Below are 11,811 nucleotides of genomic sequence, written 5' to 3'. Positions count from 1 at the left end.
TTTGTATTTTGTATTGTTGTTTTTTAGACACATGATATGTAATTTTTTTTTTAAACTGTGGATATATTAACACATACAAATAATACAGCAGGCCCAATAACAATGAAACCAAGCTTTTTTCTATTATAAGGCAAAAGAGCACTGTGACCTATCATGGCATAAACCCAGTAAGCCAGTTCAGTGTTATAAAGAGCACTTTAGAAATTGCTGTCTGTTTTCTAGCACAACCTGCTTACTAAATACAAACTAAAATAGTCCATCTTTTCAGTTTTATGAAGCATCAATTTACCCATACAAAATGTTAGCATCTGGCAAGCAAAGGTAGTAAAAGCCAAGCAACAAGAATACCACCAGATGGCAGTAATTCATTTCATGAAGTCTCACTTATATTGGTCTGATTTAATTGTCTGCTGTCCGTGTCCACACTGTACCAGTAGTCTGCCTTTGTATACAAAAATTGGGACTGATTTTCAAAGCTAATAACTTGGGGGGGGGGGGGGGGGGGGGGGGGGGTGTATACACAATATATACAACAGTGATGTGCAGTGGGTGAATCGTCAGGGTAGGTAGGCACTTCTATCAGGCCACACTAATTGAAGTACTTTATCTTAAAATAGCATACCTTTCTTTGACTATATTAAACAATTACTAATTTTGAATGGTTTTAAAACATCTCAAGGTAAATAATATAATGCAATTGTTACACGCTTTAGAAAGACACTGTCTTTTTTTTGAGTCCTTGTCACAAAGACGGCTGTAGTGGGTGATGTCTGACCAGAACCAGGAACCATGACAGAATAAACAGAGAGGTGGAGTTTGGTGAAGCTGAGCGTTTGGTTGCGCTCAGCATTTTATAAATGAACAAACAGAAAATAAAAGGTTGCAAGACAAACAAAACACAGGACATGGCACTTTAGCCAAAATAAAGAGACAAATAAAATGGACTACACAGACAAACACAGTGAGCTGATATTATTTTAACTTTAACTATTCTTATTACCTCCGTCTCCAATCCCGTTCTCCACTCATTTTATTAGAACTTAGTAATTAAAAATAAAAAAAGTTGATCTGTCCGCTGTAGGACATATTCCCTGAATATGATAATACATGAACGTGTATTAGAAATGTAACTGGATTCATTAATGAAACTGTGTGTCTTGGGAAAGAGGGCAAACTGCTGTCTCTTGAGAATGGGGCCTCTGGTTTGCAGGCATACTGAACTATGTGATATACTGATTAGAGGACCGGCGCCTGAACTGGATTAGGCTAAGTGGACATGTATAGATTACGTATCGATAATTCACACGTTCAACAACATTTTGCGCTCCACATCAAATGCTGAACAAGGTGCTGTCACTCTACTAAGCAAAGCTTCAACTTTGGGACTGAAACGGATCCAAGACGAAGAAGCAAGCTGCCAGTGAGTCAACGACCACTAGCAATGAGACTAAGGCCCAGCTGGAGGACTGCCATAAAACTTACTGCGACTGTTATCAGACAAACCAGTCTGGGTCTGCTGTACACCTAAACCCCACAGTATCCAAAAGACTGTGCCCTGCAACCTGCGTAGATAAAGATTCAATGAAGAGGACAGAGCGGACGGACGCTGTTATGGATCCTATACAGAGGACTGAAGACTTTGTTTCAGCTGTTTGTTGATTCTATCGAGAATTGAAAGCTTTGTTGCCGAGTTTGATCCAAAGTGGGACTGAAGACTTAGTTGCGGAGAGGAAAGTTTTGCACTGGACACTTGAACAGATTGAGTTTCCAAACCAGTGGACCAAAAGTCTAAGCTTCAGGGAACTGTTGAGTATAATTAATTTATCTTTCATGGAAATAAATTAACTGATTGTAACAATTCACATATAATTAAACTGCTAGTTATTTAGTTTGCACACTTTGCATGTGAAATAATGTTTAGTGAAACTTGATGAAGTAACTATAAGTAATCTACTTCATATTGTTGTATGAAGAACTTCTTTAAAAGTAAACTTGCCATACACCTAATCTATATACCATTAATAAGTTTAATGTGATCTATTCCTAAGAATGTCTGCATTATCTAGGGTGTACTCTGTGCTTGGATGTGGGCGTGTGTGTGTGTGTGTGTGAGTGAATGACTAGCTAAGTCACAGCCTACTTGCTTGCTGATGATGTGTCAGGAGACAGGCGGTGTCATATTTCAATTGCCTGCTAGTCAAGCATGAGTGCAGTGAGAGGTTTGGAATTGTGTTTTGTGCTGAGACTAAGACATTTACTTTCTGACTTTTCTGATTTCTGCTTATTATTTGTGTACTTAATACTACTATTGATTAACCATTCTTTGTGTCTGAGTGTGAATGTGTGTTCATAATAAATCTTCGACCTTTGGAACACGTCAATTTAAATATTGTTGGTAAGAGAACTAATCAACCCAGATAAATATTAAATGATCAATTATTGAATTGTTCCTACATCACTGTCCTTTCTGTTTACTTTTTTACTCTGTTATTTCTGTTAACAACAAAACTGAGCTGCTCAACTGCAAAACCTCTAGCCTCAAATGCTTTTCATTGTCTCGTGGTGAGACAGACCAATAGAAATATGTAACAGGTCCAGATCCTGTACACTTGCTTAGGTGACCACTGGCGCATGAATGCCAACACACATCAATTTTGCAAGGCTTTATTTCACACAAACCAACAAGAACACTGTGACAGAGACAGAATGATTCTTGGTAATAAATCTCTCTCCCAACCTGCAAGTCCGTTGTATAAAGGGAACAGAGTGCCCTGGACTGGATGGCCTGACAATTCATTTCCAGGGTAAAGTGAGTCTAAAAAGGAGGCACAGCTGCAGTACATTAACCCTTTGCAGTCCATTTATTCAGCACTTGTCAGACGTGTCAGGTCCAATTTATTTTCACACACGCTGTTTATTTTACACATGCTGTTTAAAATATTTCAGAGTAAAACAGGTTTAAAAGGCATTGAATCTCAAAAGGACACTCAGTATTGAATCTCCAGCTAAGCCCCACCCCTTGCTCATTGTATTTTTAACATACCTCTTTATAGACGTGCATACTGATAAATCCTCCCCTGACTCGTTTTATCACCAAACTCCTCAATAATGCGATCCAAGTCATTATTTTATTACTATAACATCTCAAAAAGCTCTGCAAATGTCTGCAATATTCTTTGAGCGTTGGATGCAGAAGCAGCTATCTCTTTTGTCTTATGTCCGTGTTATCTATGTGGTGCATGGGGCTATAAGATACACCCTTTTTTTGCCCTTCATTCAGCTCCTATCGGTCTCACTCAGCCATTGAAAGGTTTTCTCTGCTTTTTCTGGAGAAAAAATGACTAGAGACCTGTGCCTTATGTCTTTTTGATGATGTCGGACAGGGTCCGGCATCGGACTGGAAAGGGAAAATTGTAATGTCAGACCTGATCCAACATTGGACTGCAAAGGGTTAAGTCATCACCCCAGAGGGAAAGCGATGTGGTAGCCATCTAACTGTATCGTCTAATTGTACTGCCTGTCATTTATTAGACAGCTAACATGATCTGAAGCTGTCGCTTAAGGCCGGCACCAACCTGGACAACACTGCACCATTGTTCACAGATTAAAAGTGTATTACACCATGCACTACAGCACTCACTTTGGACTTGTGACTGTGTCTGTGTTTTATGTGTGTGTTTAACTGTATCTGTTATTTCGGGACTGCAACCCGTTGTTTATTGAACTGTGCAGTACACATCGTTGTGTATTGCCAGCCCTCTATTTCTTTACTGTTGTCATCAGACTTTGGATTATAAGTAAACCACCATTTCACCAGTACTTTGTTGTTTGTCATTGAAAACCACTTTGCCACAAACACCCATAAACAACCTCCTCTTCCCTACCCCAACTGGTTTGACGTGGTGCAACACTTTAAAAATCCATCCTGGTAATAAATATCTAAAACCCTTATCAATACCCCCTATGATGGTTCCTCCTCCTCGCTTTGCAGCCTGTCCCGGCTGATCCAGCGCCCCCTCGCAGCGCCGCCCCTCTGCAAAGGAATGAGAAGCAAACACAGCCCTTACTTCAGGTAGACCCAGCACGGTATAGTACCAGTGTAGATGTTATTTACTTGCTGCAACTCTATTTGGCTAAAGCCTCTGTTAAAGTGCCTTTCCAGCAGGCCACTAATACTTACCTTTGAGGGGTTTAGCCCAGTGTTGAGGTGCAGCACACCCCTCCTCCCCTGTGCCGTCCTTCCTCGTAGGGCTGGTTTACTCCCCCGTCTTCTTAGCAGCTCTAAGCTTGCTTGCTTGATTGCTTGTTTGCTTGTTTGCTGGCTGCTGGATTCTGGATTCTGGCTCTGGTTCTGGCTGTCTCAACTGTATTCCTCTGACGTGAAGAAAGCCCAAAAGCAGTAAGGGCCTCTGCTTATTTATTCGTTTCATGGAGTAAATACAGATGCGCAAACAGGATATGAAAGCACCGTTGGGTGTTGCTGTAACATATGATTGACATTGAACGACTTTCAGCGAAGACAAAAAGCAGCCAAACCACCTGCTTATTTCACCCGTTTACTAGACAGGGGTGTAAATGCGTGTCCTGGCTCTATTTAATTTAATGGGAAAGAAAAGCACAACATCCTGCTGCTTTTTTCCATCTTTCACAGTGTAAAATCGTGTCCGAAAATGATCTCTTGCAAGTACTAAAGAAAGAGTGCTTATTTGCTTAAAAGATTCATTATAAAAAGAAAAACAAATATTTAATAAGCATGTCAATTTTAAATTATTTATTTTGGTTGGGTAGTTTTGGTCAGGTAGGCAGTGCCTACCCTGCCTACCCTGACCGCACGTCTCTGATATACAGTAGATATATGTAATAGTGGTGAGCCGATTCATCGTGTACCAATGCATCAACACTTTACCTTTGTGTATCGTGTATTGTGATACAAGCTTGAAATGTAGCTAATACGCCACATTTATTAAACTGTAAATCATAAAAGAAAAGGTCTTGGTAGTATTGTGGCTTGTGCATCATGATACAAATTGTATCATGGCTTGTGTATCGTGATACAAAGCGTATCATGGCTTGTGTATCGTGATACAAATCGTATCGAGGCACAAACATTGACATATACAATGTTTGTGTGTAACACAAACATTGTATATACAAATAAGTGCAGATGGTACAGAAATATAATGAATCTTGTTTGTAAGTCTCTCTCCTGACCTGTGAGGGTTCAAAGCAGCGAAGGTATAGTCCTTTGGACAGGCTGTCCCGACACTTCATTTCCAGGGTCGGGAAGTCGGTCAGCCTGGAAGAAGGCAAGACTCAGTTGCCTGAATGTATTGACCCGAACGGGAAACAATGTAGCAACCACAGATTGTAAAAGCAGCTGCAATCGTTTACCAAGGGGTCATGCGTACTAGCGTATAAGGGGGGCGGAGACTCGTAATCTGTTCCTTTGCTTTGGTTGCGAAATATAACCCGGAAGGACCAGTGCAGTAAATAGTACAATATCGTGAGTGTTTGTTTTGTTTGTCTTGTCTATAATTGTTACTTGTGTGTTCATAGACAGCTAACACGTTCCGACACTGTCGCTAAGGGCCAGCAGTAAAACCTGGAACAGCACTTCACTATTTGTCACTCTATAAACTGTATCACCCACAATGAGCACTACAGTGCGCACCCAGGACTGGTAACCGCATTTGTATATTGTGGGAGAGATAACCAAGTTTATTGTTTAGGGCTGAAAATCCCTGTTACTGTCCTCCATGTTTTACACATCGTTGTGTATAACTGGAGTTTATTATTTGGTCGCCAGACCAGGATTACAAACCAATAAAATATACTTTTCCATACCGGATTACAAATCTCTGTCTGTTTTATTCCTGCACTGCATCACCTCTGCACCTGTTAATAATCAGCAGCCACTTTGCCACAGGCATAAATAAGCAAATAACAACTATCAACAGATCAACAAACTATAAAAGCAAGGCACGTTCATTAAATGGCTGTTCATCAGGAATACCACTATTCAAATTTCTGACTAGTATCACCATCAAAAGGCCCTTAATAAAATAAATTCCTACCGCGATAATTATATTCAAATTATTACGCAAACACATATTTCTTCACAGGCACCATACAATTAAATAAATATCAAACACATTCCTCAGTTTCAAAGTAAGTTTGCACAATATTACCCTGTTTTGGTTTTGGATGAGTTATTTTGTAAACAGTGTGAATGAATATTTTTATGTCCTTAAATAGATGAGAAAGTGCATGTTTTTTTTTTTTTTCATTTTTCTCACCAAATGCTAAAGGAGTAAAAACAGAGACAAAGTTTTCAAACCCTTCTGTAGGTTCATTTGTATAATGTAATTCACAGCCAAGAACATCAGGTTCCCTAATTACAGTTAAGTCACAGAAGCTCAGAAAGCCAGATGCCCCTGTATTTTCTTTTTATCCTTGGTTGGAAGCACTTGTGCCCTATTGATTTTTGGGACAAACCAACAGCTAGGGAATAAAACCACAGATGCAGCTTTACAAGTGGACGTAAATGATCTATTACTTGAAGAAATCACCTTTTTTTATAATGTTAGGCTTTAGGGGACAAATGATCAGACAAGCACTCTGAATTAACACAGGGCATCTGCCAGGTCATTTAACGCTCCCTGGTGAATAGCTATGGGTTCACTATAATGTTACATCGGGTGTTATCTATTGCATTCTTCTAAACACTATAATACTTGGTTGGGTTGTGAACAAACAGTCCTTAACAGATAATGGTCTCTGGCTGAACAAACAATTACATGCAGTCATTTATCTGGATAAATTAAATGACATTTGCAGCAAAGTGCAATTAGGTACCAATATAACTAAACATATTTGCTTATTGAATCTGTGTTATTGAATCTCTAAAGTTAAAAAGCATTTTAACTCAACTGACAGCTGTAAATGAGGCTGTATGTGGAGATTTGGGAAGAGTGTCTCACTGTAATTTGGGGGCGGCATCTGGTTGTGATGCAGGTGTATGATTCACTGTTCATGCCACCCACCCAGACTAGAGGACAAAGTCAAATATTTCTTCTGGATTTGCTCTGGTCTAAAAAATTAGAAAACCTTTGGTTGGATTTGTCATTATAATTGGTTAAAGTCTTCTGGTAAATAACAAACAGAATTGACATTTTTTATTGAAATATATTCTTGATTCAGTTGGCCAGTGATTAAATTAAGCAGTTTTTACCCAAAGTTACTAGAATTTTCTGGATTCAGGGTTTGGGTTTAAGAAGATTGAGAATGTGGTCATTTATGTAACTTCAAATATAATTACCTTAATAAACTGTCAATAAATAAATAAATAAATAAATAATAATAATAAAACAAAGACACTGTTGAGGCATCAGTTGCATACTGTATGTTTTTGCAAATGCTGTACATTTGTTTACTTTAACACCCAATAAAAACAATAATCTCCAAGCCTCCTCCAATCCCCCAAAGATAATGACAATGTTGATTCTGAGTAGGCTGACGAGTAGTGGTATGTGGGCTCAGCAGCAATCCAAGCTCAGGGCCGAGCTGCATGATGTGACTCAACTGATTTATACTGCTGGCAATGACCATCTGCTGTTTAACAATGAGAGGCAAGCAAATGGTTGGGATTTAAACCAAATACAATTGTCACCTGTTAACTTGTGTTTTTTTGTTATAGGCATATCTGTTTTTGGCTTAAATAAGATATAATAATGTATCCTGTGAACAATTAAAAGGGGGGTATAGTTTGTTACTATACACATTGACATACTCCACCGTAATGAAAGGTCTGTCCTTAAATTGATTTTATGCTTCCACCGATCATTTTGTAATTTTATCAGCTTCAGAGTAGATGATTTATTATTTTAAGTGCTGTGGTGGATCACTGAATGCTACTTTAATCGAGAAAGTGGCTGAAAAACTCAAAGGGTCCTTGACTAAAATGCATTTATAGCTGCAGTACTATAAGAATTGTAAAGCTAATTAGATTTTTAATATCTAGTCTTCCACAATGCAGGAATCAGAGAGTATTTAGCAAAAACCAGCTCTGAAGAAATAGAATAGGAAATGATTCTGTATCTTTGAAATTTAATAACCAAAATTACATACTGTATATGCAAAATTTTGGATTGGTGCCATTACTGGCTAATGTTTAGACATGACCAGCAAACATAATTAAATAAGAAATGCTTCTACATTTTAGTAATTTAAATGAAGTTACATATATATGTATATATAGTAACAGTGTATGGTATGTTTGTATTATGCATAAAAAATAGAATCCATAGGTACAGCATGTAAATATAAAATATATATTTTTATTTAAATGCCTTTTTTTCCATTTTAACAAATCAGAATTGCATTTGTGTTTCACAGGACACTTTAGACAACATTTTAAATATTATAAATAATAAGTTAGAGCTTGAAATTAAATCATTCCTTAAAATATATTCTTACATCAGCAACAGGGTGGGTTTGAAACACTTTTAGTTAGTGTCACAATACTTATCATAATGCATATTCATAAATGTCCTATGACATTTGCATTGCATAGTCAAAGCAGCTCAATTTAGTACAATAAAATATCTAGAGCAAAAAAAATGACTACTTTAGAAAGGTACTTTCTCTGCGTCATCTCCCACAGTTCCTCTCATAAACTTTATTCTTTAAAACAAGTTTATCTGGCCTGAAGGCTGGACAGGCGTCTGATAGATATGGTTGTATCTGACCTAGCTCTTTTGGAGCTCTTGTCCACATGACTTAGTCCTGCTTGCCTCCACACTGTGTCGACTTGGCTCTTTTCCTGCAGACCCATTGTTTCCTAGTTGTTATATCACTGGATGTGTTCGTGTGTGGGGTTTCTTGCTGGAGTTCTGTTGCTGGATGCAGCTACACATGGGCTTCTTTGTCAGCTCCTGGTAGATAGATGATTTTAGAAATCTCGAGTAAGAGTCTTTCTCCATGAGAGTGTAGATCTGATTCTGTGCTAGGTCGAAGCATGAAAGTGAAGGGTTTAGAAGGTTATTCTTCGTAATCTTTCTTGTTTCGTGATCAATGTTGACCTATAAAACAGACAGAAGAGATAGATATTTAATACTAGAACATATGTAACCATAGCTACTCTCAATGTAATATAGCTAATATATACCGTATATACATACACATATTTATATGTTAACAAACAGATCTAAGTTGGTAGTTCTTCAAATCAAAAATCTTTGGCATTATTTGTCTGGATATTATTAATAAAGTATTATTGTAACTCACCTCTTTTGGTGCATCTTTTTCAAAATATTCTTCATAAATAGTCTTTGCCTTGGATGACAGCTTTGCAGATGACTTGGTATTCTTGTAATCCTCACAGGCAAGCCAGAACTCAATGTTTTCCTCGCTAAACTCAGACTTCAAGAACGCTCTGAAGGCAGTCAAACCATCTATCACAAAGAAAAAAAAGCCACATTTAATATATAAATATATACTTTGCTCTTCTGAAAAGGCAGACTTCTTGAGCAAAAACCCTAGCAACAGACTCGTAGAATTAATTACCTGCATTAGAAAATGTCTGCGCCCTCAGAACCACTTAACCTCTGATCTGATGTTTTCCCAGATAGCTAAATAAGATTTACATAATAGTTGAAGAGTTGGTCATAGTTACTGTATATAAGTATGTTTTGTCCAGTATGAAGGTGGTTTGAATACATTCAAATTTAGGGTTCTGTTGAGTTGCACTAAAAAAAGTGTTTAAATAACTGTGTTAAACATCACCTAAACCCAAACTAGTACTACTGCTATATAATGTTCTTCTTCTTCTTATTATTTTTTATCTTGAACACAACTTCCCATGTTTAATTACTAGTCTTATTGCTTAGATACCACAAAACAGAAAATATGTGGAGATTCCAGAATGAAGCAAACTCTAACCTCTGGTTACATTTGACCGGTCAAGCATGAATCAATTTCCCTAGGCATTTAAGCTGTAATAAAATGTCATTACACTTACGTTTATTTGTCAGGAGTTTGTCAAAAGTCTCTCTCCACTGCAGTGCTTCCTGTAGGGAGGGCCTAATGAAAAAATGATAGCCTGGTAAATTACATGCCATATGGGTTACTGAAGACTGTAATATTGTGATCTAAATTGTACTGAATTAAAACTATTTTCTAAGTTGCAGATAATGAAATTAGCACTAGACTTATACCATATGGTTGTTTTTACTGCATTATATAAATTAGTTATTCAGCAGCAATTTCTTGAGTTTTTTTTTTCTGGCTGAATTTAACCATCAATAACTTCATATTTAATTTCATATTTAAAACATATTTACAATTTTTATAAGTAACACATAAAAAAAAAAATAACAACTTGTATTTAAATAAAATGAAAAAAGTCACTTACCTGAGTTTATCTGCTTTGTTTGAATGTCCAAGGTTGCTAAAAGCATCTGACTTTTGAAGAAAAATGCTCAAGCGAGACTTCAACCCCTTGGCCCTGAAATAAAGAAATTGTGCATTTATTAGATCAATCAAGAACAACATATTTGGGGGGTTTATAATTATTTTGTTCATTTTTGTATACATTGATTACACTTTTTTTTTAAATAGTTCAGCTATTCATGTGCATTTGGTAAACATTATTAAAGCAAATATAATCTAAGTTCATATAAAATCCTCTCTTTTGATGCTAAGAGATTTTGCAAAGCAAATTGTCTGAACTTTCAAAAAAAGTATCCAGTACTTTAGGATGAAGTGAAACCTTTCAGTAATACTTCAGGTATCCCACCCCCCCCCCCCCCCCCCAGTATTATTACAAATATATTGCCGGTAGTAGTATTAAGATGAAATGAGGTATATGCATGTTAAATCACCTGTTTAAAAGACTTACCAATAGCATCAACCAGTTCACTATTTGATACATGCTTGTTATCCATTATTGAACTAAGACCAGTATAATCAAAGCGCTTGTTAGTACTGTAACTTTTTCTTAAAATAAAATCACATTCACACAATTTCATAAATAAAAAAAAAAAACATACCTCTCAAGGCAATTGTTTGGTAGTGATTCTAATCCTCTGCACATTTTCATAGAAATATGATAGAGTTTTAGGTTCCTTTGTGTTGTTTAGCAGTAAGAGTGCTATCTCAAAAGTGGTTTCTGAAGGCTGAGCCTGGGAATATTGTCATATATGGAGAAGGAGGCTTGACGTCACCAATGCAGACAACCAATCAGTGAGCCCTCTGGGGGAGTAGGCAAGGTTAGGGCAAGCAAGCAGCTAAGGTAATTGCTCAATGACTAAATGGATTAGGTTGTTATTATCTATAGTTTTCCCTATCAAATCATTTTGATTATTTCTTACAAAGACAACTTGCTATCCCCATTTTTTTTTTATTTTTATCAGTGAACATTTTATTCAGAAGCAGTACAGACTTGATGTTGCTGTTTTATAATAACATTGCATGTGTGTTTAAATAAACATGCCTTTTGTCCTTAAGATAAACGAACAGTGTTTGTTACTAAAAAGGTATTAGAACAAAAACATGTTTGTACCTCTCGTCAGCAGAAGAACATTCTGACACATCTCTTTCCATTTTTAATGATTGTATTTGCACTTTTACCCAGCAAGAGGGATACTATTACCTTTAACAGAGACAGAGTCTGTAAAAAGATAGTCAAAGTAAAATAAAGTCTAACAAACAAAAATAACTGCAGTGAAACCATAATAATAATTTTGCTATGCTAATGCGAGAAAAGGGAATGTTTTTTTAAAGCATAATATTGAAAACTACAATCAATGGTCT

The 11,811-nt window shown here is 36.8% G+C and overlaps 1 protein-coding gene across 1 annotated transcript; it reads right to left on the bottom strand.

Moving 5' to 3' along the window:
* Positions 1-8,352: 8,352 nt before the first annotated feature.
* LOC121326526 (regulator of G-protein signaling 5-like) lies at positions 8,353-11,146 on the bottom strand. The gene is made up of 5 exons (XM_041269856.1): positions 11,049-11,146; positions 10,412-10,504; positions 10,019-10,080; positions 9,286-9,452; positions 8,353-9,080 (listed from the first exon to the last, which is right to left on the bottom strand). The coding sequence occupies exons 1-5, from the start codon at positions 11,096-11,098 to the stop codon at positions 8,847-8,849; spliced, it is 606 nt and encodes a 201-aa protein (XP_041125790.1). The 5' UTR covers positions 11,099-11,146; the 3' UTR covers positions 8,353-8,846.
* Positions 11,147-11,811: the final 665 nt, after the last annotated feature.

This window comes from Polyodon spathula, chromosome 14 (genome assembly GCF_017654505.1).
Source record: "Polyodon spathula isolate WHYD16114869_AA chromosome 14, ASM1765450v1, whole genome shotgun sequence".
Classification (NCBI taxonomy): Eukaryota; Metazoa; Chordata; class Actinopteri; order Acipenseriformes; family Polyodontidae; genus Polyodon; species Polyodon spathula.
The sequence above is the reverse complement of the archived record's forward strand: the minus strand, read 5'-3'. Positions and strand labels throughout refer to the sequence as shown.

What these genes read in the sequence shown, in the direction of transcription:
- LOC121326526 (XM_041269856.1), bottom strand. Translation starts at nt 11,098, where the DNA reads ATGAAAATGTGCAGAGGATTAGAATCACTACCAAACAATTGCCTTGAG. An exon ending in CCAAACAATTGCCTTGAGAG is followed by an intron (nt 10,505 to 11,048) that starts GTATGTTTTTTT and finishes TCTTTATTTCAG; the next exon opens with GGCCAAGGGGTTGAAGTCTC. An exon ending in CAAACTCCTGACAAATAAAC is followed by an intron (nt 9,453 to 10,018) that starts GTAAGTGTAATG and finishes TCTTTGTGATAG; the next exon opens with ATGGTTTGACTGCCTTCAGA.